The sequence below is a fragment of the Rhododendron vialii genome, chromosome 9a (genome assembly GCF_030253575.1).
Source record: "Rhododendron vialii isolate Sample 1 chromosome 9a, ASM3025357v1".
Classification (NCBI taxonomy): domain Eukaryota; kingdom Viridiplantae; phylum Streptophyta; class Magnoliopsida; order Ericales; family Ericaceae; genus Rhododendron; species Rhododendron vialii.
Genome location: NC_080565.1, coordinates 29,558,447 through 29,584,914, shown reverse-complemented (window position 1 = coordinate 29,584,914; position 26,468 = coordinate 29,558,447). Strand labels below are relative to the sequence as shown.

Below are 26,468 nucleotides of genomic sequence, written 5' to 3'. Positions count from 1 at the left end.
AATTCCACCATATTTATAAATAAAAAAAAAAAGCGGGTTAGATTACAATGGAGTGTGACGAACAAGCCATTATCACGAGCCTATAAAATGATGTGCAACCCTCAATGCACCTTAGCATCTATCAATAGCAGCTGCAAACCCTTGCATAAAAAACCTACTCTAACTCATTCCTTCTCATCTCAAAAAATGGACAAGACTTCTGTCACATTCACCCCAGCAGCTCCTATTGAAGAAATGATTTTCGGAATGGCATTTCTAACAGTTTTTGGTTTTCTCCAACTGCCACTTGAAGATGTGGGGGGCAACCCTGTTCCCACCATCCTATTTAAGGACAAGCCCTCCTTTTTCCATGCCTTCCTCTTATCTCTCACTTTCGCATTCACCGGTGCTGGGATCACAATCACTCTGCGCGAGGGGCATCCGAAAATCGCAAGACATAGTCGTCTTCTGGCTATTGCTTCCACAGTGTCCGCAGCAGGAATCCTGACCTGGTTAGTCCTGCCATCGTGTTTGGAGTTGGTGGTGCAAACTTGGAACCACCTGTTTTGCTCCTAATACGAACGTTGCTTTGGTTGTTTAGCCGCCAATTTCAAATCAAAATTTCATGATGGAGAAGGTTCCACTACCAACCAAAATCATAGAGTGCTCTCTCTTGGTGGCAATGGCAATCTGCACCATGATTTCCTGAGCTGAGATTGGTGGTTGCACAACCAACAAGTTGTAAGCAGGATCAGGATCCTCTTCGCTAAAAAATATCCTCTCCTTGATGGAATACTCTCACATTTGCATGATGTGGAGAATCTCATCAAGGCACAATATGTATAACAGAATAAGAACATGTATTTTTTGGAACATAAGTTCATGTGTGGTTAAGCTGGGGGTACTTGTTTGCTCACCCAACATGATCACACATTGTACATCAAATTAAAAGCAAGAATAAAGAGACATGAGAAATTGAAATACAAAGATACCAAACGCTGTTCTTAGATCGAGAATGAACGCACAAATGATCAATGTATGTATTTCTTCCATGGGTCTGCTAAAGAAAAGATTGCTGACAGTATTACCTCAATCCTGATCAACTGTATATGATTCATGTCTGGAGAAAGAACGAACATTTGATTGCCTAGAGAGATGCAGAAAAGGCTTTTACCGTATAATGGCCAGTTTCATAGTTAAATCCTGAATAGGTAAATGTCCTCTCATTCTCTGTTCCACCAAGTCTCCAGCTTCAAAGTGTGACAAAATAAATTCAGAAACTTACGATAATGATGACGCCCCTTCGTAGCAATCCTTTGGTGATGACCTTTGACATAGGTCTGTAAACAATTAATGCAAATCGAGCTGATAGAGTATGATGCCAGCAAATCTCTACTGAAACCTGGTTCAGGAGTCAAACTCCTTTCGACTTATTGAGAAACTGTCTTACTGCTCTAACTAGAGGGAGGGGATTCTCTAAATGCACAGCATGCCCACAATTTGGAACCTCAACAACTTCACAGATTCTCTTTGAATCGTCTATGCTCCTTGCCTCATGATTTACTTCTTGGAACATTTTCTGAGCAATCTTTTTAAACTTGTCATCCTTTTCCCCAATGACGAGTAGGAGAGGAACTTTGTTGTGCCTCAGGTCTTCCCACAATGGCCTATCAGGCAATGGAGGAAAAGGTCAACCACTGAGAAGTCCATAAAATGTTCCAAGAAAAACTGTCAACTCAGCACAAGTGGCTTCATTCTACAGCTAAGATAACAGGACTAGATAACCCAGCACATAATGTGTAATGGTAATGTTTTTTGCATGACCATCCAGTATCAAATAGACTCATTAACAAGTTTCAACACAGCAGCATTGAGCTCTTGCATGCACCAATTAATTCAAGCCAAGTACATAATGACCTAAATATACACATGAAGATAGTAGCCAAATTCTCTTTCCAAATCCTCGAAACTCAAGTTCTGATGCGCAAGCCATGGAGGATATAACCAAATAGATTGAATAGTTAAACTAATAAACCATAAAGTATGATGTATTTACAGAAAGAACAAATCTACAAATACGGAAAAAAATAAACTTACTGCTGCCTGCCGGTACTTGAATCAGACAGAACTTTCGCAAGCGTGTTTATGTCATTGTGCTGCAAACGGCTAGCAACTATCTTCTTGAAATGGGGATGAAATCTTAAGCTGAATAGCGAAAGAAATGTATTAATCACCTCATTGCTCAATTCTTCAAGTATAAATATGCCAACAATAGAAGCAAAACGTTTGACAAGGAAAACCCAACAATTACCTATTCCACAGCTCTCCAGCATACCAGACATCTAGAAAGAGTTCCAAGCCCTGAGCAATAAGAGAGCTCGATTTGGAGTCATCTTTAGCCCTACGGATCTTTCTAGCTGGCCCATCCGCTAATCCAGGGCTTCCAGATACCATGACAGCTCCTTCAATCTAGCATCACAGAAGCTTAGATTTTGAGAGTAGTTTAAGGGCTTGTTTGTTTGACTGAACTAATATGGAAGGGATGTATAATCCCATAGGATAGGTATCCCTATCGGACTAATACTTGTTTGCTCACAATACCGCATCCCCATCATAGTTGTATATCCCACATGTTTGTGGGATTCACATCCGACAGTTATTTAACCTTGACCACAAACCAAACGTACAAACGGGCCCAACAGCTAACTCAAATAGACAATCATAAACTCAACCATCCACTAATGTACCTTAGTAGAGCACCTCAGGGCCATGTACAATGCAGTTCTTGCTCCCATCGAGTATCCAACTAAGGTAACTTTTCCAGGAGTAATATTGTCAATCAACTTATTTACTATATCTGCAACTACCTCAATTGACAAACTTGGTTCTCTTTTCGTTTCCCAAATGCCATGATTTCGTATCCTTGACTCCCCATGCCCAGGAAGGTCAACCGAAATGCATCTTGCAGATCCTGAGAGGGCCTTCATAATGGGCATCCAGTCTTCACCAGTTCCAAGGAACCCATGGAGAAACACAAGAACATTTTTCTGCATCAGCCCAACTAGGAATGAGTGAAGAAGAATTACAAGAAGTAGCTCTAACAATAACAATGAAGCTGCTAATGGGAAGCGCTTAAAAATGAAACGAATGCCAAGAAGTTTTTTCGTCACAACTGCCTTCCTGCTAGGCTTAGAAATGTGAACATATTAGTATATTACATCATAAATAGGTATAATTCTTCACATGCCAGCAAAACATTTGCCACATTGAATTATAAAGCTTAACCCAAATATGAACAAGAATCCCAACCAGAAAGGAAAAAGATAACTAAAGAAAAGCACCAAGGTATCTTCCACTTCCCACAATCTTTGATGAATGATGTGCCATGTCATGAGGAAGTAAAGTTAGTTATAGAGTATTCTAGAGACATTGGAGGAAATTCAACGAATCCATGACTATGAAGGATACAAACAATGAACATCATATGATAGTTTATCAAAAAAAAACATCATATGATATACTCCTGCACTTACTTCAGTTTTTGGTCCAATCTCTTGTACATTGATGGAAACTGAAAAACCCTCTGAATCAACATTTAACTGGTACCTCTGAACTTCTTCCCCAGTAAAACTTCGAAGGATGACCTTGCGGTTGACTTGAAATTTTGTCAAGACACGGCCAGCATCATCAACAAATGCTTCTATGAAGCCACTGGATGGATTACGATAAATATTCAGAGGTTCAGCAGTTATGTCTTCCCTAAGCCAGCGATAAGTTCCAAGACCATGTGCTATAGTAGGGGAAGGTTCCTTCTGCATTGTTCTGCATATATCTTCCTTTTGCAGCTCAAGGAAGTATGAGAACTGGACATAGGCTGACAAACCTAGGCTACTCTCAAACGTAGCACTAATAACACTTATCTTGTCCTGCTGCTGAGCCCATCTTGCAATCAATGCCGCATTTTCAAAACCCCCAACAATACTTGGTTTGATAACCTGGTATGAATTGTAAGTTAAAAAACAAATTAGGTTCACGTTACGGACTCTCCCACAATGGTAAAATACCTGTCGAAAGAGCATAGGTCAGTGCACATTTTTTTGTGTTTTTTTGACCGAAGAATCTAACTGCTTCAGCTTCAATTAACCAGTGGTGATAAATAATTTTCCTGTTTAGCAAATACCAAAAAAACAAAAAGCCATAACAGGAAGCAATAATACTATCGACAAGATATGAAGCTCTTCACATCCTGCAATATCAAAGCTAGTCCCCATGCTCGGAACGTTTACTGGAGTGTTTTTGCTCTCATTACCACCAGGTCCCAGATGACTAAAAAATCTGGACAATCCTAAACAAAAATTCCAGTAAATTGAGTTCAGCTCTGGTAAAAAAAAATCTTGTATTTCCGGTCATCTGATTTGTCTATTTCCTTCACCCAGAATAGTTCTATATGAAGCATCAAGCATGCACTAGGATAAATATTTTAACTTGCATACATGCTGCTCCTTCCCATAACTTTGGATAACGAGAATATACTTCCACTTACAACAGCAGCTACTCCAGGGTGAGTGAACTTTGCTAGCCTTTCAAGAGTATTATCTCGAATATTCCCAATGGTTTCATCCAGTGCAACAGGTAGGCCAGTTTGTTCACAGAATTTGACTATCTCCTCTTCATTCTGAACAGGTTCCTGAGGCAATAAGAGCAACATGAAGACAGCAAAATAACAATCAACATCCGCTAAGATATCTAAACGGTGTAACCTAATTAAATCAACACGCAGACGAAGATGAACCATACAAATGAATAGTCACTTTGGAAACACATGAATACCACAATTTTGCATTGTGGGGTAGTCAAAATGTCTATGCATTTTCAATCAAAAGGAAATATGTGGATCAGAAAATAAACCTACCATAAAGCAATCAGCTGGCCTACAAGCGGTAATATCAACCGAAAGATGGATCATACATTCATACCTCAATATATTGCAGGTTACAGTTCATCACAGACGAAGAAAAACGAACTGCTTCATCATAGGTCCACTTTTGATTCGCATCAGCACGGAGGTTAAACTGGGGCCCCACCCTCTTTCTAACTTCTTGTATAACTCTGGCATCTTCAATAGGATCTTGCCGACGTGCAACCTGTTATTAGTAAAATTCTTAGTAGTCCAGCTAGTATTTGAGATGGTCCGGGACTTTAAGCCCTTAAGGCCCATATGCTTGCCCACGATGTCAACCTTGGTAGGTCTGCTAATAATAAACCATCACTATCACTCTAATTCTCCTCCCACTATTAGTCTAATTAGACAAATGGTTCCCAATACCAAATTACTTAATTACATCTCATCTAGAACAATGTGGTCTTTAATGTTATACTTAGGGATAGACTTCTCACTTTTAGCTTTATGGCAGAGAAGCCTTCTCCAACAAGTGTAGCAGCAATATCAGCAACATCTTTTGGAGTCCCATCTGAGTCAATAAGAGCACAAATCTGAACAGTAAAAGACCTTTGAGATAGTTCTTCTGTAGCTGTCTCAGGATGGAGTATGTTCAATAAACTGGAACCTTCCGTCGCGGCTAAAGCATTAAGGATGGCCATTTCCAAACCACATCTGACACTTGGAAAGATTGAACCTGGCTATATAACACGAAAGGAGCTTAACCATTCCATGAGCCAGAATGAGAAGATAAGTAGCAAGAAATTCAACTCAACTTCTACTGTTACCTACAACATCTAGATAACAAAACAGTGAATTTGCGGAATGACAATTAAGGGACATACCAATATTCCTAAACTGGTCCATATCCAAGAGGAAATCGAGCCCTTTAGCAGAGGCAGGAAGCAACTGATCTTTTCTTCTTGTATGGCATGAATAAGAAACCTGAGTTGATCTTCAACATCAATCAAGTTCTCTTCATGGATCTCAAGAGGTGCAACCTGCACACATAGTATGTAGTGTATAAGAAGCATGCAAAGAACTTTTAGTCCTGAGTAGAAACAAAAAAGAGGAAACCTAAAGAACACAAAAAGTATTTAAGGGAAGGAAAGAGGAGAGCAACACAGAAATTAAAGGTTGCATATACTGGAATGTACCACTACATGTACATGTTAGTCAATGAATCATAGGTGAAGCATATGACTCTTTCTTCCTTTAAGAACCTTTTGAGGAAAGTGAATTTGGAAAAAGGCCTTATATTTCTGTACTTTTGCAGCTTCAAAGGAAAATTAAGACCCCTATTTTCTGAAACTATAGGAAATAGAATACATAAAGGGCTACCGCGTACATGCATGTCCACATAACATCATTTTATAGCTTATACGAAGTGGGATAATAAACTAAGTCATCAAATTGAAGATCAAATCACCCAGCTAACTATATTGTTGTTTTCTTGGAAAAACCAGAGCCATTGGTTCTATTCATAGAACCCATACAACTAGTACTTAAAAATAAGAAAACCTTTTTTTTTATATAAATAAAATAAGAAACCCATTAATCAATAGCTACAGCCATAAACCCTTTTTTATCCAATTCCAGGACCAATTCCTTTTTGCTAATACTCAAGTCATCTAAGGTTTTTCCATGAGGGATTACAAATATCAATGGACAAGTGAGTAAGTGACAAGTAAAAGAACAATTAAAATGGAGAGGCTTGCTCTTTAAACATCTGAACTCCTACAATATCACATTACCTACTTTGCAGTGCCTCATTATCTATATTAACTTTGATAAACAAGACGGACAATTTATTAATCTGCACAAAGAAAAGTTTTAAAAACAGGGAAAAAGGGAACCATAAAACCTAGCTCGTAGCCAACCGAATTAGCTGCTTTAAGATAAAGATGAAGCTATATAATTTATAATAATTTCCAAAATTCAATATAACTATATAAGTAAATAAAGACTATGAATCATACTTATTTCGAAACAAAAGGCAGATCTCAAACTTTAGATTGGATCTACATACTTCACAGTTCACACTCTTCCTGGGATCACATAAATGATGTTTTGCTAAGGTTTAATTTAGTTAATATTCTTTATGACAACTTCCATGTTGTGACGTGTGACTAATTACTTTCAAATATTAACAAAGCAGAAGGGACACCAAACATGACATCCGCTGATGTTTTCCCCTGCAAACAAAAGGAAAGGGAGAAAAACTTACACACTAACCTCGCCAAACCCCACACTTCCATCTTCAAGAAACAAAGCTATAATAAAACCTTCTCTGTAGCAGCTCATAGAGTCATAAGGTGCAGAACTTGAAGTAGGTGGGGCACATAGCTTGATTCTGTCACAACAGTTTGAACAACATTAGTAATACATTTTGGAGTTCAAATATTTGATCAAGGCGTCTTTAGAACTGAGTCCTTCAAGTAAAACTCACACCTATAAAGGGAGTACTCCATTTTACCGATCCCAACAAGAAAGGAACCAGCTAACATACAATCTGAAGTTGAAAACCTTGAAACAAGGGCCAAGGCATTGTCCGCGGCTTGACATGCAAATCGTCTCAACTTACTGATAAGCGGACGAAGATGAGTTAGCTGGTAGGTAAGAGGCTATAAGGTAAACATTGAAGCCATGGTGAGTTAGCTGGTAGGTAGTAGAGGCTACAAGGTAAACAATGAAGCTATGGTATAATCTGAATACCTGTGGAAAGTAGCATTTGCATCAATACAGCTGTGAACCTCTATGATCCAATCAATCTCCTCCTGTTGAGATGTTAACAAGGCATCCTGCAATTCCATTTTTGTCTCCACTTTCACATGCTTCAAACTGCACAAATTTCCATTTTCTCAATCTAAGAAACGAGGACATATTCAGTAGTAACACAAATGACATTGAAAAACTAGAGAAACCTAACACAGTGAACTATTCACATATAGATATCATGCAAAACGAAAATACACATGAGCAAACAACTCTAAACCATCAGAGCTCACTCTGGGATTTTCTTTACTTTTTGGTTGATGATAAGACTATTATTTACTCCAATACGCACTATATATTGTCTATGCTTCACTATTGAGCTGATACAGCATTTCCACACAAAAAAATTGCTTTTCTTTGTCTTCTGGAAAAGCAAGCACACCCTTAGAAATGTTGCATGTGAGCACTCATTAACAGACTTATATTCTGCAGTAATAATACTGATCCAAACACACATACACATGTGTATATGAGTATATAAATTTATATGTATATATGATGCAACTTAAAGGTTTCATCTTGACCGGGTATGCATATGCAAACTATTTCCAAAAACTCGGGGTATTGCATCTTGGGAGGTGTGCGGTAGATGTAATCCCAGCAGGTGGGATTACTCATCCTATGCTAACCAATGGGATTATATGCCCCGTCCATTGATGTAGCCAACCAACCAAGACTTTAGAGCATAACTGATTAATTCAAAGTGCATAGATGTGTGCAGATTACCAAAAAGACAACACACGTGCTAATTTAGTTGTTAGAACTTAGAACTCTTACCCATGGGCCACGCACAGGTTCTGAATTGAAACATTATGAGAAGTGTAGAAATACTGATCCAACACCTTTTTTTCAGTTCTATCTGCAATAGGAAGGAGACTGAAGATTGCCCCACCATGATTGTTCATGACAAGAATTGTCATCGGCTTCCGGCAGATCCTTCAAGCAACAAAACATAACTCAATATAATGAGAAGCATTGTGGCTATAGCACTCTATTAATGACAGCATAAGTAGTTAGGTGTACCATGTTTAATTTAGGGAATAAGAATCACTGGAGAAAGAAAACGTGAGAAGACAAGCATGCCTGCCTCCACCTTAAGAAAGTTATAAAATTTCACTCAACTAAATGGAACTTTTATTTTTGCCTTTGTATCCCCTCTTAGGGGAAGAAGGGAAATCATATCCTGCCAAAGTTTCTAAAGATGAGCAACTTCAATAATCCCATTGTTTCTTGACCACTTGTACAAATCTCAAATCATGATAACCTCATATTAGGGCTGTCCAGAGACCCGACCCGACCCAAAAAATGGCTAACGGACGGTTCTGATTTCTCTAGTTGGTCGGGTTCGGGTTCACTTGGTCGGATTTTGAATCCCGTCAATCGGGTTTCGGGCGCCCATATAATGTTTCGGGCAAACCCGACCCGACCAAAACATACACGTATAAAAAGAAAAAAAAAACCATACGTTCAGTCATTTGCCCTAATCTGATCTCGCACAACCCTCTCCAATCTCCTCTTCCTCACTCCTCAGATCTGCTGCTTCTCTCCACAACCCTCACCAGTACCACCACCGACGTCCATGCCCACCGGCCACCACCGCAACGCCAAGCCCCACGTTTCCCGACGCAACTATTCCCCCCTTTCCCTCTCAATCGATTAGTCCCCGTTCTCTCTCAATCGATCCCCGAAGAACTGAAGAAGCCAAGAACCCTAAATCGACACTAATACAACAGTGTTACAAACTTACAGTGGTACGTCTCTCTCTCTCCCTCTCTCTCTCTCTCTATGATTTTCTCTACGACTGTTACAGTGATAGGGCTTTACGAAAATATTTTCTCTGTGATTTTGATCTGATGAATGGATAGAGTATTGGATTGGGATGGATAGGGCTTGAATCGATCAAAGCCCCTTGTTTAATTTTTTCCCCCTTTTTGGCTGTAGATCAGTGAGTTTTTGGCTGGTTTTTTCAACTGGTAAAGGCGTAAAGCAAAAGAAAACAGTTTATGATTCTATTTCGACTGGTGTAGCACTAAAGCTAATTTTATGATTCTATTTTGACTGGTAAAGCAAAAGAAAACAGTAAAGCTAATTTTTTCTCTTATTTCGACTGGTGTAGCACTATATATATATGCATTGCAGTTTATTGATCTTGACTGCACTTGTTTGTAGGTGATGGATTCAAACAATTTTGATTTCATGCTTGGTGGGGAATTTGAGGATGATGTTGTAGATGTTGAAGAAGTTGAACTTTGAGGTAATTCTAATCCTCTTGTGTCTACGAATGCCGATGTTATTGATGTTGAAGATGATACAGGAATTGAAGTTGGACAAAATAGAATGAAAAGAAAGGTTCTACGACAAGGGCCTAAACCTAAAAAAGAGCCTGGAAAAAGATATAGATCTCCTGTCTGGAATCACTTCAACGATATTAAAGAGGGTGGGGAAACCAAATGGGCTGAGTGTAAGTATTGCAAGAAATGATATGCGGCCGAAAGTAAAAAAATATGGCATTAGTAATTTGAAAGCTCACATCCCCAATTGCCCATTATATCCTAATAATAGAGACCAACATGGACAACATAACCTTTCATTTCGACCCACAGACGGGGGCGGTGTCGACATTGTGACTCATGTCTTTTATTTTGACAATTGTAAGAGAGCTCTAGCCGAATTGGTCATCATTGATGAACTACCCTTTAGGTTCGTTGAGGGGATTGGGCTCAGAAAGTTTTGTAAGGTCATGCAACCGAAGTTCTCACCGGTTTCTTGCCAAACGATAACTAGAGAGGTTGGTGCAATTCATAAAAATGAGAGGGGAAAACTGAAAAAATTCTTGAAGGGTCGTAGGATTTGTCTCACGACTGATACATGGACATCAATTCAAAATCTTAACTACATGTGTCTCACCGCACACTTCATTGATGATGATTGGAAGTTGCAAAAGAGAATCTTAAACTTTTGTCAAATTGAAGATCATAAGGGAGTTACCATAGGCAAGAAAATTGAGTCATTGTTGCTTGAGTGGAATGTTGATGGTATTTTTACTTTGACGGTAGATAATGCAAGTTCGAACGCCACGCTATTGAGTACTTGAAAAGGAAAACAATGGATTGGAAAAGGACTATCTTGGAGCATGAGTATATACATATGCGATGTTGTGCACACATTTTGAATCTTATTGTCGTGATGTTATGAGTCTATTCTCAATGAGCCTAGTGCAAGTCCAATGCCGAGAGTAATGGAGGAGAATGAGGATTGTGATCGTTGCTTGAATTTAGCTATCGAATTTGACACTTACTTGGAGGAGGAGCATTCTAGTGTTTGTTCCTCGAAGGTAGACAAGTACTTGGGGATTTGTGTGAACGTAGGGACAATCCGGATTTTGATATCTTGGTATGATGGAAGAACAATTCCAACAAGTATCCAATCTTGTCAAAAATAGCGCGTGATGTATTAGCTATGCCCGTGTCTACCGTTGCTACCGTGTCGGCCTTTAGTACGGGTGGTCGCGTACTTGATCCATTTCGAAGTTCACTCTCACCGTCAATGGTCGAGACTCTTGTATGCACCCAAAATTGGCTTCTAAGCACGGTTCCAATCTCTCTTCGACAGGCTATGGATAAAGTTGAAGATCTTGAACAAGGTAATTTAATTTAATTGATCTGGTCTATTTAGTATTTTTTTAGTAATGTATTGAATTAAGTGTTTTTTTTTTCCCAGAACTCTTACAAACTGATGATGCAAGTTCCTAGGGATTGATGGGGCTTTGGACCTTGGTAAAACATAACAGCAGATGTTATTTGATGATCTTTGAAGTTTTTAATTCTCTTCTAATTTTTCTTTCTATGTAACAGGTTTGAACAGACATGGGAAATATGGGATTGGGAGCAGCAACACTATGGAGTATGGACTATGGACTATGGAGTATTGATTACTTTATTTTGTGGACTTCTTGTTTTAATCATTTTGGACTTGTAATTTTGGTGGTCATCTAAACTTGTAATATGGTGGTGGAAAACTGAAAATGTTTTGACTTGTGGTTGATTGGTTGTGTATGGCTGCTGAAAAAATAGGGGAGTAGAGACGAGAGAGCTGGCTGCTCTGTAGTTTTTTTTGTTTTTTTTGCTGTGTGGTGGTGGTGGAAAATGGAAATGTGTATGACTGCTCAGTGCTCACTGAGTCACTGCTGAAAAAACAGGGGAGGAGAAAGCTGAGAGCTGGCTGCTCTCTGGAAAACTAGAAAACATTTCCAGTCAATGTTGAAAACTGGAAATGTTAGTTTTTTTTTATAATGTGGTTGTGCTTTCATTCAATCTTGCTCTTGGGTTTTTTTTTTTTCTGATTGCTTACTGCTTAATCTTGCTTGGTTGTAATATGGAAATGTGGTTTTTTTTATGCCTGCAATACAAACTGTGTTTGAAATTTGGATTGAGAAATGTGGAAACTGGAAAACAGGGCTTGGAGCCTTGGATTGAGCTATGGGGAATGGCCCAAAATATTTATATTAATCCTTGGGCCATTTGGCCTGCTAAAAATGGTGGAAAACTAGCCCAAAATAACTAAAGAAGTAAAAATAATAATGGCCCAAAAAAATAAAACCGGCCCAAAAAAGGCCCAACAAAACTGGCCCAATCTGATTACCCGACCAAACCCAACCAACTCAACCCGACAACGTTTCGGTCGGAGCCCGACAAATTGTCCGGTCAGGCTCGGGTGGGCACTTATTCAGTCCGACTGCAGTCGGGTCGGGTCCATCCTAACGCGAACCCGAAAAAAATCCGACCGTGAACAGCCCTACCTCATATGATAAAAACAAAAAACGTGATTCGAAAGAACTACCTTGATATGTTACATCAACAGACAACAACAATAACAAAAGTTTGCAAGAACATAGACAATAGAAAAGATTCATAATATCCTGACGGTCAGTAAACAAATGTTACCAATGATAAAGCGACTTAGAGTTGATAGTACACATTAGTTTACATTGTGTGGGAAATGGGAAGGCATATTTTGTCATGGAAATGAATACTAATGGATATTGAGCAAGCATTAGGGAAATACACAAGCACAATCATAAGAGAACTTATTACCTTTGCGTCAGAAGTGCCAACCCATTTGTATCATGCAGAAAAGAAACATCTCCAATCACACAAGTTACCTGAACATGATCATGGATGTCCTTAAAATTGCAATACTCACAAAATTACAAGAATGCTGAGTAAAATTGATATTGAGGCAAGTAATTCTTTTACTGAAACGAAATGTTTTATAAAACTCTTCAGTGCAATCTTATCACTACAAATAGAAAGAAAAACAAAATGTAATTACTAGGTTACAGAAGGTTGAAGGCATCGAATTGTTGACAAAGAGTCAAAGACTTATGTTTTCTTTTGTGTCAATTATACTATTCATTGCCAACATGATATCATCAGACGTTTCGAGCCAACTTCCTTCCGAAAGCTTGTTGTTGAATCAGAACCAAGCAACAACATCCATAGCAAGGTCTTTACCAACAAAAAAAATGTAGCACTCTCAGTGGACTGGAACTCTCACAAAAACTGGAGGAGTATGTACTGGTATATATCATGGATGTAATAACGACAATAGCAGCTGAGATGATAGCAATATCATGGATGTAATAATGACATGATGAAATCATGATTCTATTGTTAGGCTAAGGGCCTTGTCTCACCGAAAGAGATAATGGAGCAAGAAACAAGTCCTAGTAAAAAATAGTAAAATACGGTAACATGTTCTATCCCACATAATAGGGACTTTACCAGAAACAAAACACACACACACACACACACACACACACACACACACAAAAAAAAGGGTGTAGGATTCGCAGTCAACTGGAAATCTCATATCTATTCATGGAGGTGAATTTGAATGTTTCTGGCATAGTGTGTTCAAATTTTATAAGCCCATTTTTGTCATTGCATGCAGCAATATGATAGTCATCCAACCTAAATAGACCAAACTGCCAGTGATTGGCAACTAGAAAAACAACATTAAACAGTTTGTTTTCGGATCCTCCAATACTCACTCTTTTGTTGCATCCTACAGCAAAACCAATAGCTGTGCTAAGCAAACCATCAATGCCACTAGCTCCTCTGTTCCCAGCCACCTGTATCCAGTGACATGGTAACTCTAAGCTTAACATCACAGGAATATTATTAGTACACTGCTCCCAGTTACATCCGTACATGTCCGCATCACGTATAGGCATGCTGTTCCCAACAAATATAGCAGACTCACAATGAAGTGATTCCGGAATAACATATGCAACATAGGGTTCAGTCAAGGAGTATTCCGAATGGATCAGAAATGATATCTCCCATCCAACCTAGAAAACATGGAAAAGGAAGCTTTAAAAAGTGGGGAAAGTATGTATCCATCAGGAGAAAACAATATAAAAATTCCAACCAATCATTCAACAGAATAATAGATAGTATACACTTCTAAAAGTTTGGGTACAAGGGTTTTTCCTAAAGAAATCCTAGGCGGGATCCACATAGTCTTCTTCCTTCTTTTTCTTATTATTCTGATTGGTTTTGTTAAGGTAGAGTTTATTGCTGCTTAATGTAGCCAATGTGCTAATGGTCAAAAACTCGGTTTAACCAACCAAACTTGAGTTGCACCCTAGGCCAGCACGTCAGACCCAGTATTTAGCAAGGTCTTGAGTCAAAAGGAGGTTCTTACAGTTAAAATTAGACAAAATGAAAGGAAAATCAAACATGTTATCAGTAGCGGAGATTGAAAAGAATAAATCACGGCTAAAGAAGAAATACCATTTTATCGACAGCCTTTAGAAAACAGCACCATTTGCTGCTGATCTGTGGGATGTTAGCTTTAAGCAGACAGTCAGAAAATTGTGTGATGGTACTCTGAATCCTGTGAGTTACAATATGTGTTGGATCATGGCGACATGGATGGTTCTCCACTAATACATAAGCACATGGAAAGCTGTCCTCTAGCATCTGAGAAATTCGCTTGCTTGTTATCCTACTTCCAACCTATTATTTAATGCAATTCAAAGTCACCAGCAAGAGTTGGAGCAAATGGTTTACAAGGACTCAAATTCTGAAACTAGTAACAGAAAGCATACTAACATTCCAAAACCAAATATCAGTACAATGACTATGCCTTTGGAATGCCCGCACAAGTACTATACTTCCTCAGTCCCTTATTGTTGTCAGTTGTTCCAATTTTTGCTGTCCCGTAATGCTAATCAATTTGGAAAAGCTGAAGACAAATTTGGTACAATTTCTCTCTTTGCCCCACTTTCTTAAATTGGAAGGTTAAAGTTTGTAAAGCACAATCATTATGCTTTCGAAAAATGTTGGATTCCCCAAAGTGGACCAACAAAAAAGGACGGCGGAATAATGAAAAATGAGAGAGGAGAAATGAACCTGAACAATCACATCAGCATGTGCCCAACTCCTGACTGAATCAGAGAGTAGAGAATGATCCAGATGATCGATAAACAAAAGGTTTCCCTCCACTTCAAAGTAAGTTGAATACTTTCTCAATCGTAAACCTGACAAAACGTCAGCAACAACTGGCCATGAAAGTTTCTTAGCCAAAAGAAGAGCTGCCCATATGTCATCCTCTCTGTGAATCGCACCAATTAGTAGAAGCCCTCGGTTCGCCCCTTGAATCACTTGAAGAACCTCTGTCATTTGGCTGTGAGTACCATTGCACCCATAAGAATACTGCAGTTGAATATAGTTCGTAAATGGTTGAGCACTTGACATCCAAAAATCCAAGCCTTTTAAACAGCTCAACATCCACTTTCTTGAACTGTTATCCAATGGTTCCCTAAAAGGGCAGTTGATGTGAACAGGACCATAGGGCGAACTGGTTGCCCAATGAACTGCAGAGTCGATTGTAGTAAGAACCATCCGTGCAGGAATATAATCAGTGGGTGCTGGAAGACCATAGAAGAACCTCACAAAGGAACCAAAATGGTTGACCTATATTACAAAACTGACAAGTGATCAGGGGAACATCACCAGAATATATACAGTGAAATACATTACATCATGTTTTTAAAACAGGACCAGACAGGCCTGTTGGACCATAGACTTGTCCAAGCACCGGTTGGGACAACCCAACAGAACCGTTTAGGATAAGAAACCGCCTTGAACCGTTCAAACGGACGCATTACTGGCAAACCATTGAAACCATTGACAGGTCAAGTGAAACGGTCCAGATCTGAAGCTCCTGGAAACACCCTTGCAATGGGGGAAAAGTCTTAAGCCACTTATCTACCTTCAATATAACAAAGAGTATACCCTATTTTGGTCATCTACTGTGTTGGATGATTCTCTGAAGAAAAAGATTTCCACTTTTTAGAAAGAGTCAGAAGTTCTTTCTCTTTATATGCCAATATGCCTGGTCCAAATGCCCACTATGTTCGCTAGGCTCCATTCGTTTTCGCCCCGTAGCTTATTCGCCCATCTTGCATGCCGCTAGCCTGCTGAAAAATGCAAGGGCGCTAAAATGCTGTCGTTTTTCAGCAGAGTTGGAAGCATGAAAAACGAAAGATGTGAACGAGGCTAAAAAACGACTTCAACATGCAAACAAGAGGCCTTAGGAATAGTAATCGGAGCCTTCTAATTTCATGTTTTAGGTAACTTTAAAATTCTTTTAACCTAAATTTTTTAATGACATAAATTATAAACTGTTCTATTCATTTATGATGTCACAGTTTGATTATGGTTGAACCCCGGTTAAAAGAGCGACCCAGCCGCTCAGCCCCTTTTAACGGTTTTCAAAATATTGCATTACACCGTAAAATGAAAGTTAATGGTGATGTGGAATAACCACAGTTATTAAAAACTACAATACGGACAACTATCCCACGATTCGCATAGTCTCTTTTGAAAAACTGCATGTATCACATCCGGAATCCTTTTTCATGAAATGGTGGGAAAAAACTTTACACAATATATCCCAATTTGACTACCTTGGGTACAATCAACAAGTTACTATCTCAAGAGCAAAAAATATGGAAAGATTTCAGCTAATGCCTGCCTACAACACAAAATCATCAACTAATGGCTTTATTGAGTGCACACAGATAACAGGAAAAGGAAAAAGCAATAAAGGTGGAGATAATGAGTATAGAACCAAAAAAAATAACTAGAGAGTCTCTATACGTCAGCAAGGTCAAACAATCAGTTTAACTGAAGCGATGGACTCAATCAACATTTCTAACTAGGGAATTACATACCTAGCCTAACCTAACCTACAACCTTTGTATAGAGGAATAGTCCACCAAAAATCTCAGGCATAGAGGCTGAAACAGAGAGAGCTCGGGATGGAAAAATAAAACCTACTTTTGTCATCCATATACATGCTTTTCCAAAATTGATGCATAAAAAGACACAGTATAAAGGAGGGGTAATTGCAAATGTCCAAGAAGTAAATACTATACAAGAACGAAACAAGGATTGAAAAATAACATATATTGACCCACCACAAGACCCAATAGAATACTTTCTTTAATATTTGGTAGTCTTCTTAACATGGTCATGAATAAAAACATCCAGCAGATTTGAAGCCCAAGCCAATTTCAAAATGCTGAATCAGGGAGAGACTAATTAGACTAAATGGGTTTTTAACCTGTGGAAGTAGAAATGTAAGACTGACCCAGTAGGCAAGAACTTGCATCGTTCTCCTTTGTCCTCAAAATCATTACACTCTCTGAATCCTAATACTTCATCAATTTAGGGCCAAAATCTACACTTTTTATCTAAACTCGTCTTCTCTCAATACTATGACTAACCGAAAGTGAAAGTCCTTCATGCTCATTCACTGAGGCACAGCAAGTTCGTTCCTACGAAATTGCTTGAAATGACAGCATATGAGTTTTCCTTGTGTGTTCCCCCTTAATGAAAAACACTAAGCTATGTTCAAGGAAGAACAGAAGAATAAAAGAGCACCACAAACTTCAGTAAAGGTTGATGTTTACTATATGCCCACGAGCATTTCTGGAAGAGTTGAACTAATGGAGACCAAATAGGAAAGGCTGAATCAACTCCTTTAACTTCATACGTATTCACCTAGCCAAGCCCAATGCCTGTTTGTAGGCAAGATCGACCCATATCTCAACAGTAAAGAGAGGTAACATGCACAAATCAGAAAAGAGGCAAAAAGCTACCATCGCTTTCCGCATAGAGGCCCACATAAACTATGCGATACAAGGGAAGTAGAGAAAAAGGACAGATAATGTTAAAAAAAGTGTATATATATACACACACACAGTCCGGATCTCCTAAGAGATCTCGCACGGCCTTACCATGCGGGACTCCCGTTTCCCGATCGAATTGCGACGATCCGAGCCGCTCAAAGTGATCAAAATGTGATTTGAAGGGTACCCGCAAGAAATCAGCAAAAAAAATGATCGGGAAGGGCTTGATCCGAACAGTTTTATATTGAACGGTTCAATAAAAAACTGCTCGGATCAAGCCCTTCCTGATCATTTTTTTTGCTTATTTCTCGCGGGTACCCTTAAATCACGTTCTGAACACATTGAGCGGCTCGGATCGTCGCAATTTGATCGGGAAAGGGGAGTCCCGCACGGTAAGGCCGTGCGGGATCCCTCATTGGATCTTAAGTGTGTGTGTGTGTGTGTGTGTGTGTGTGTATATATAAAGCAGCAACCACCAAAAGCAATGGATTTTCACTCACCGAAATAAAGCAAGGGACACCTAGGGTAACAACAGGGAAGGAATACCAGTCTACCTGGTTGATTGCTTGGTTTGCTCCTCCATCCTGCAGCTCTGGAGGACGGTCTGCAGTAAGTAATATAAGGGGGACAAAGTCTTGACTCGCCTCCACAACCTAAACAATGCCATTTTGTATGAATTGCAATAAAATAAGAAGGTAAGCAATGTGTACTACCGATGGCTATCCAAGAAAACATCCTTAGGACTCTCTCTCTCTCTCACACACAGAAGACTATAGTCTACTGATTAAAAGGAAAGAAGAGCAAAATTTCAGAAGGATAAAGCCAGTTGGTACAGACTATGGAGGATAGAAACAAAGGAGGTGTTATGATAAGAAAAATGTAGTGGTTAAGCTGATGGCTTACTTTTCCACCCAACTAAATGACCCAAAAAGTAGGAGGAACACAAACTATCCAAAAGAGGTAATAGATTGAAATACCGAATTTTTGAAGCTAGTTAATAAATATGCAGGTAAATAGCACTCAAAATAACTCACAGCAGGAAGAAGATTTGAAACTGCAGTGCCCGATGTTGTTATCACTACTGCTGGTTTATGAGAACCTCTGGCAAAACCAACCGCATGAAATGCTAGTGAGCGCTCGTCATAGCATGCAATACAAGTTGTCAAGGGGTGAGTAGAAGCAGCAACAGCGAGTGGAGATGACCGCGATCCCGGGGCTATGCAAAAATACTAGAAGAAGAAAAAATCAGACATGTGTTCGCCAACAGAGATAGAATGCACAATCAAAAAGTCTCACCGTCAAACCAAGTCGAGAGCATTCTTCAATTATAAGAAACGCCCATAGAGAATTGACGTTGGGATAGTTTTCAAGAGAATGACGCCTTCCGTTGAGATCATCCAGCTATCATCATTTGAAAAGAAAAAGCCTAAACAACCTTGAACTGAAACGAAGTCTCATGACTCTCATCAAGAGACAACGCTTACTAACATTGCACTACCACAAACCTCTAACCAAAATGTTGAACAAATATAATAAAGCAAAGTTGATGGATGATAAGTTTTGTAGAATACCGTGTCAAAAACAAGGCTGCAATGTGTTACATATTTTTTTTATGCAAAAAGTATAAATTAGTTGTAGTTAGAAGTTTAGTAATGATAAGAGTTGTGGGTAGTGGGTTTGGTAGTTGGGTAGGTTAGTTATGCTATTTTATAGGTAATGAGTTAATGGGTTATATGTTTTCTTGAATAAAGACACCATTTTGTGAATCACTGAAAAGGGAGTTGAATGTAATTAAAAAGTCTTCTACTTTGAATAAGAGGCCCGATTCTCCTCAATCAGAGCCAATCTGAGGTCTTCCCTCCACAAAGTGGGACTCTTCTCTCCTCTCATTCTATTATTTATTCTCTCTTACTAGAAAGTTCGTAATAGTGGTATCAGAGCCAAGCATCCTTGTTAATGGATTTAGCACAAGATGTTTTGGATGCATTACGTAAAGATGTACGAGAGATGAAGACAATTATCTTGAAGATGGTCAAGAATACCGAGCGGCTCCATAAGTCTTTGGGTGAGAAAAAATTGCCGATCAAGAAACTAAATTATGGTGAAGAGGAAAAGCTGGACGATACCAATGCAGAAGCAGACCTAGCAAAAGTTGATTTTTTTATCCATGAAGATAAAGTAATCGATGTTGACAAGACTCTACACAATCAATTATGTTTCCCAAGGTCAACCCCGGCTACTTTGAAGTTGGAAGAAAACTTAAACATTATTAGAGCAATGTTCAAGAGAATCAAGACTAGTATTTGTGCAATTTGGTTAAATTTTATAGTTGCATTTTATAAAGATTGGGATCCTGGTGGATATTGTAATATTTAGGAATTTCAACCTTGAGGACAAGGTTATCTTAAGGGGGTAGGATTGTTACGTACTTATTTTATGTGAAAAGTACATTGTATTAAATTAGTTGCCGTAAGCAGTTAAGGAGTGATAAGAGTTGTGGATAGTGGGTTTGGTAGTTGGGTAGGGTACATGCTATTTTGTAGGTTATGGGTTAATGGGGTTATATTTTCTTGTACATAGTCACTACATATACACCATAATGTGAATCAATGAAAAGGGAGTTGAATGTTATTAAAAAAGTCTTCCATTTTGAAGAAGAGGTCCGATTCTCCTCAATCAGAGAGGCAATTAGAGGTCTTCCCCCCTCAAAGTGGGACTCTTCTCTCATCTTATTCTATTAAATAATTTTCTGTTATGAGAAGTTCATAACACAATGCCATGCAAGTACAGGAATAAAGGATAATCAAAGAGTTCACAAAAGGAAAATTAAGGTACGAAAAAACATTTAGTGAGCATATTCAATACGCACAAGTTTACAACTCCAACACTAGTAGCTTATATAGATATATCTAGCAAAAACGTTGCAGAATGAATATACCAATTTAAAAACATAACATTGACATACCATGTTACTGGCGATTGCCAGTGTAGGTGAAAGCCTAACCAAGAACTGACATGAAGATGAAAGCTCTGACTGCAAGAAGATCATGAAAAGCTTCAGCTTGAACTGGTTTCCATCAAGAGTTCTAACAGAATAGAGAACTTCTAGTTCTAGCCTAAGCAACAATGTGAAGAATCTTCCTATCCCAGAAAAAATGAGAGTTAAGAATACTTTAAGGATGAGTATCGTGTTGAAGGCAATACCAGTGCCATAGAGCCGCTACCAAGATCCCCTCCACCAATCGAGCTAGCATTAATGCACACCTACAAAATCACCTTGATCAAGGTAAGCTACCGAAACTGTGACAGTGTTAGGGGATGATCACGAATGAAAAACTTGGGTATCTTCAAAGTTAAGTTGGCCTTCCAGTTTCATAGATACTTGTAATTTGGAAGCCACTTTAAGAGTGAACGAGAGAGTAATTATATACCGAACCACGAAACTGGATTTCTGAATACATATTTGAAGTTCAAAACATAGGGCCACAGTCAATACAAAAAGCTATGTCATGTTCAATAATAAAGAAGAAAAAGGCAAACCGTGCAAGTTATGTAAAAGAACATCAGACAAGTGTAATAAAAAATGGAGAAACCATACCATTTGGGTGTTTGTATCCCCGACAACATTGAACTTTTTGAGAGTAGATCTGATGCATTTAGGATAGAATTTCTCTGAGGTGGGCAAAACATAATAAGTGGCCTGAAAATAGAAATTCAATGGGAAAAGAAAAGGAAAAAAGAGGCATAAGATGGACATGAAAATATCACAAGTTCACAACATGTCAAGGAAGCGCATAGAAACAACCTACTTAAAATCAATGCAACTTAGTTTTGTTAAGCTACAATAGCTCAGCAATAATTTCATATTGCAAATAGCTTCATTTGAGTGGAAAGGCTTTAAACTTCATCCAATGTTTTAGGGCCACCCACAGTACTTTTTTTTTTGTAAACTTTAACAGAATATGATGCGCTGCATAGTGAATGATGACCAAGCTCTTCGAGCATATGACATTAACCAAAGCCAGTGCGAATATTTTTAAAATTTGACAATACAAGGCATTCTAGGGTCGGCATTACCAGCAGGTTAAACCCAAAGCAATTTGAAGTGAATGTCATACGATTCTTATTGCATGCGAATTATTTATCAGGTCTTATCTTTCAACTATGAGTAAAAGGGAAGGGATAACATGTGAGATGAGAACTTGAGAACACCTGGTAGAGAGCTAACTTGTAAGACTGAATGGCCTCCTCAAATGTACAAAGGAAAGAGTCATGCCACACCAATGTTGCAGCTAGTGTAGAAATGCCTTCAAACTCGTTTAACTCAATCTGTTGAAAAGTATCTCATTTCAGAAGCGTATACATGTGCAGAGCAGCTCTCCACTGGGAAAAAAAGGTGAACACAACACAACTCAATAAAGACTAAAATCAAAACCCCAAGCTGGAATGAAAATCATTTATTAATAAACATAAGAACAATAATACAGTGTAAACTTTAAGGTTACAAGGGATGAAAAATGGATGCAGGCAAGGACAGATACAAGAATAGGAGCCAAAATTACCTCAGGTATGAAAACGTAGAACGAACCTCTCTGATGCTTCAAGGAAGATGAATTCAAATTAAAATCAACATCCATAAAACCATATGCCGATACCAGTGATGAATCAGGTGGGAGATGTCTGTAAATAAAACGACAAACAAAAATGTGTCAACTCCTTTGCAGTTTGCACTAAGCCATTGAACTTTCTATCCACTATTTACAAAAAAAAAAAAATTAACCTAAAAAACAGATAACCAATATCCATGTTATGTAGCAATTAAAACGTTCTCTCTCCAGCAATATGGGTCCAAAATATCTTCATTGATGCACCTTCGACATGAGTTAATAAAAACTTGATGCTTAATCCCATGTATGGCTAGCAAATAGGGCTGTAAATGAACTGAGCCATTCGCGAACTGTTCGAGGTTCGGTTCGGTAAAAGCTCGTTCGAGTTCGATTCGTCTGCTAAACGAACTGAACCTGAACCTCAATTCTAGGCTCGTTCCGTAAATGAGCCGAACCTGAGCCTAACAGTATTCGGCTCGGTTAGGTTCGTGAACCTATACTTAAATTTAATTAATAATTCAATAGGAGTCTATTTGTAAATGTAAAAAATTTTAAGGTTGTATATATAATTCAATACTTATTTTTCTCCCAAATTCTATACGATCAATAAGAGAGTTTGGGTTCGCTTGAGTTTAATGAGCTGAGCTGAATCAAACCTGAGTCTTGACGAGCTCAATTCAAGCTTAGATTCAGCTCGGCTCAATTCATTTGAGTTTAACGAGCCAAACTCGAGCAAAGATGTTCAAGTTCGAATCGAACTCGAGCCCGACTAGTATCTTAACGAATCCAACCGAGCCGAACCCGAGCCTTGAAAAATTTTAACGAGCCAAACTCGAGCCAAGTTGTTCAAGCTCGAATCGAACTCGAGCCGAACTCATACCTTAACAAACCCGAGCCGAACTTAACAGGGTTCGGCTCGATTCGGTTAGTTTACAGCCCTACTGGCAAATCATGCATTTGTTGAGTGCAATGTATGACCATAGTGAACCATACGAAGCATGAAAAGCAAATTTCATTGAGGCTTCCATGCATTTTTACCAAAGGAAAATAGAGAAACATGGAATTTGGAGAGCGAGACAGAGGTTCAAAAAATGAGCTCCAAATAGAAGGTATGATGAAATCAACCTTTCTAGTGACCTCCACTCTCGTGAGGCATAAGAAGACCCCTTGAAGAGGATTGCAGCGCCAATACCAAAAATGCCCCGCAATCCACTCAAAGAATGCGTTATTTGGTTAGCCTTCTCCTTTGAAAGGAAAAACTGAGGAAATACTGCAGATGATTCAGGTTGGCAGCAAAACCAATTCAAAGCTTTTGCACTTGGGGGCACAACCACCTGCAAATGCAAAATCACATCACAGAATTCCATACAAAGTTTTCCCGCCAACTGGCAATTACCTGCATTAAAATATTGTTCCTACAAGACTTTAAAGTACCACTAGAGTGAAGCATAATTTCAAATAGAAGAGTCCCAGTGCAGCCACACCATTCCGCGACTCAAAGTGGTGGTCACTGACTCACTGGTTCAAGTCATGAAAACAATCCCTCCGCTTTCAGCTTAAGGCTGCGTATACCCAACCTTCCCCAGATTCTATCGAGGCCAAGCCTCGTGCACTGGGTAGGCCTTTTAGTTTGTATGTCCCGTACTCACATACAAACTGTAACAAACATCATATGTATGTGGGAAATGTTAGGTACATACCCAATGACCTCAGATCCAACCAACCCCAAGTATATGTGAGAAGGGTGTGGTTAGATCTGTAGTGTGTGGGTGTGTACGTATCATTGGTGTATATATGTCCTTGGGTATGTGTAATCACAAGACATTACTCTCTTTTTTTCCTTTTTGTTCCTCATCACTAGGATATAGCACTCCCTCTTCTTATAACTGCACGACAATTTTTTTGTTTCCGTGGGATTGAATTTACATGATTAGCCTTTCGGTATTCAGTTGCGTTGAAAGGTGTACCTGAAATCTATACATGCCACGCGTGGAACGGGGAAGAGGGTTCGACTTCAACTCCTCAACGGCGGCGTTAATCGTTTTCAAGCCGTGCTCGAGCGTCAACGCAGGCTGCAGCGTACGCGTAATGCAGGTTGTAAACAGTAACTCAGCCTCCTCCTCCACCTCTTCGGCTCCCAACAACTCACCCTCTTTCACTGAACAGCCACGAATAACCTACAACGAAATCAATAGAGCACACCGTCTCGTGATACAAATCGCACAAGTAAAAGGGGAAGGGATGTGGTTGGCCGTTAATTAACGTGCACGCCGATACGTAACGGTTTTTTGGCCTTCGGATACAGTTACACCCGGTATACTGGTGGGAGGGAAATTCGCATGCGTATTGGCCGATCCCCATACGTATCGATCCGTTTCGGATTCACAAACCGATTCACGGCGGTTATGGCCGATGCTTGACCGTTGCCGGTGATTTCGGCACTTACAAAAGAGATTCCTAAAAAAGGATTTTTAAAAATCCTCGACCTGCGAAAACCGATTCCCGTTACGTATCGTTTCGACAATTACGATACCGTTACGCCTCGACCATTACCGTTACGTGTCCTGATACCTACCTTGAAGTTCGGGTTTTGACGGCGGCGAAGAAGCGCGGAGCGATGGGGAAAGTGGAGAGGGTTGAAGTTTATGAGGGGTCTGGAGGGGAGGGAAGGGGGGGTGGGAAAGGGGAGGAGAGAGAATGGAGGAGAGAGAGTGGAACTGTTGTGTGGTGGATTGAATTTCGCCATTGTTGTCGTCTCCGGTGGAGGGGGTGATGAAGGAATGGGAGTGGAATGGTAGGAGATGGGAAAAAGATTTGGCAAGTTTGTGATAAGAGGAGCGTTGAGTGGGGTCCAGGGATCAGATACGGAAATTTTAGTGGAGTTGATCTCGGCCGTTGAAAAGATGGGTTTGGACGGGGGGAATCGAGTCAGGTTGCCATGGCAATTTATTAATTGTCCTCATATACTCGCGGAAGCAGATCCAGTTCCATATCGTCAGGTCCGGTTTAGTATTGGGCCATTTATGGCCCTTCGCCGGCCCAAAACAATAACTCAAATCGGTCATTTTTTAAAATTTGTCGAGAACAATAATCGTGTCAACAATCACGTTGATCCGATACCATTTGGTATGATTTCAAAATTCATTAAGTTTCATAAAATTGGTGTTACATGAATTGTAATCTAGTGTTGCACACTAGATTTTTTACAAACATTATGTATTTCGAAATCATATCAAATGGTATCGAATCAATGTGATTTTTGACATATTAATGTACCATTTGATTTTCAACATGGGCTTGGGAAGGGAGGCCAAGTCCCTGCAGCACTTGGAAAGCACTGGAACAACAGCCACACAAAACGGCGGCGTTTGGGGCACAAACCATTCGCCTTTTTCTTTTTTTTTCTCTCTTTATCTCTTAAAGCATGTACACCTATAAATAGGTAAACTATCTCATGTACTGTGCATATTTTTTTGTTTAGTTATAATTTTTCTTTCACAACTATATTAACACTATCTATTTTCAGAAAGAATAATAGTACAGATTTTATCATGAAACCAAATCAAGAGGAGTTAGAACTCAGCAGGACAAATAATAAAACTACCACCGTCAAACTTGATCAATGGAGACAACAATTAATGTTGAATCAATCTGTGGTTTTTTTTTAAGGGGGCTGCGAGCAAATCACAACAATGTACAGCAGTGTTTCGATTTCATCATTTTAAAGTGTTTTGAGCAGTTCGTATTTTTAAAAAACTCTTTCCAGACAGTCAGATGAATGCAGCCGCGCGCTGCTGTGATTGGTCACAGCACCCTCACTTCCGACTTTTCTACAGTATTCTTTTCCTTTTGCACTAGTTATATAAATAATAATAAAAAACACTCTAACTAACAACCAATAACTGATCTGCGAGGTATAATAAAAGAATAAAAAATGAGCAAACTTAAGCACAAATAATAAACA

The 26,468-nt window shown here is 39.1% G+C and overlaps 1 protein-coding gene and 1 long non-coding RNA gene across 10 annotated transcripts; one reads left to right on the top strand and one right to left on the bottom strand.

Moving 5' to 3' along the window:
• Positions 1 to 113: 113 nt before the first annotated feature.
• LOC131302019 (protein PHYLLO, chloroplastic) lies at positions 114 to 25,303 on the bottom strand. 9 transcript variants are annotated; one of them, XM_058328572.1, is made up of 28 exons: positions 25,080 to 25,302; positions 24,472 to 24,681; positions 23,630 to 23,838; positions 22,460 to 22,577; positions 22,110 to 22,226; positions 21,496 to 21,597; positions 21,102 to 21,161; positions 20,863 to 20,931; positions 19,194 to 19,298; positions 18,932 to 19,126; positions 18,398 to 18,550; positions 15,112 to 15,675; positions 14,491 to 14,715; positions 13,746 to 14,045; positions 12,787 to 12,854; positions 8,471 to 8,629; positions 7,634 to 7,759; positions 7,370 to 7,501; positions 7,154 to 7,271; positions 5,764 to 5,919; positions 5,377 to 5,619; positions 4,956 to 5,123; positions 4,523 to 4,666; positions 3,513 to 3,974; positions 2,727 to 3,026; positions 2,291 to 2,448; positions 2,077 to 2,184; positions 803 to 1,646 (listed from the first exon to the last, which is right to left on the bottom strand). In XM_058328572.1, the coding sequence occupies exons 1-28, from the start codon at positions 25,248 to 25,250 to the stop codon at positions 1,394 to 1,396; spliced, it is 5,193 nt and encodes a 1,730-aa protein (XP_058184555.1). In that variant the 5' UTR covers positions 25,251 to 25,302; the 3' UTR covers positions 803 to 1,393. The 9 variants fall into 9 exon arrangements, with proteins under 9 accessions (XP_058184562.1, XP_058184555.1, XP_058184556.1 ...); XM_058328573.1 differs by having other exon boundaries at positions 4,523 to 4,654; XM_058328574.1 differs by having other exon boundaries at positions 18,452 to 18,550.
• Positions 10,912 to 11,605, top strand: LOC131302020 (uncharacterized). Its single transcript, XR_009191555.1, has 3 exons — positions 10,912 to 11,336; positions 11,414 to 11,469; positions 11,548 to 11,605. It is a non-coding gene; the product is annotated as an uncharacterized LOC131302020 (long non-coding RNA).
• Positions 25,304 to 26,468: the final 1,165 nt, after the last annotated feature.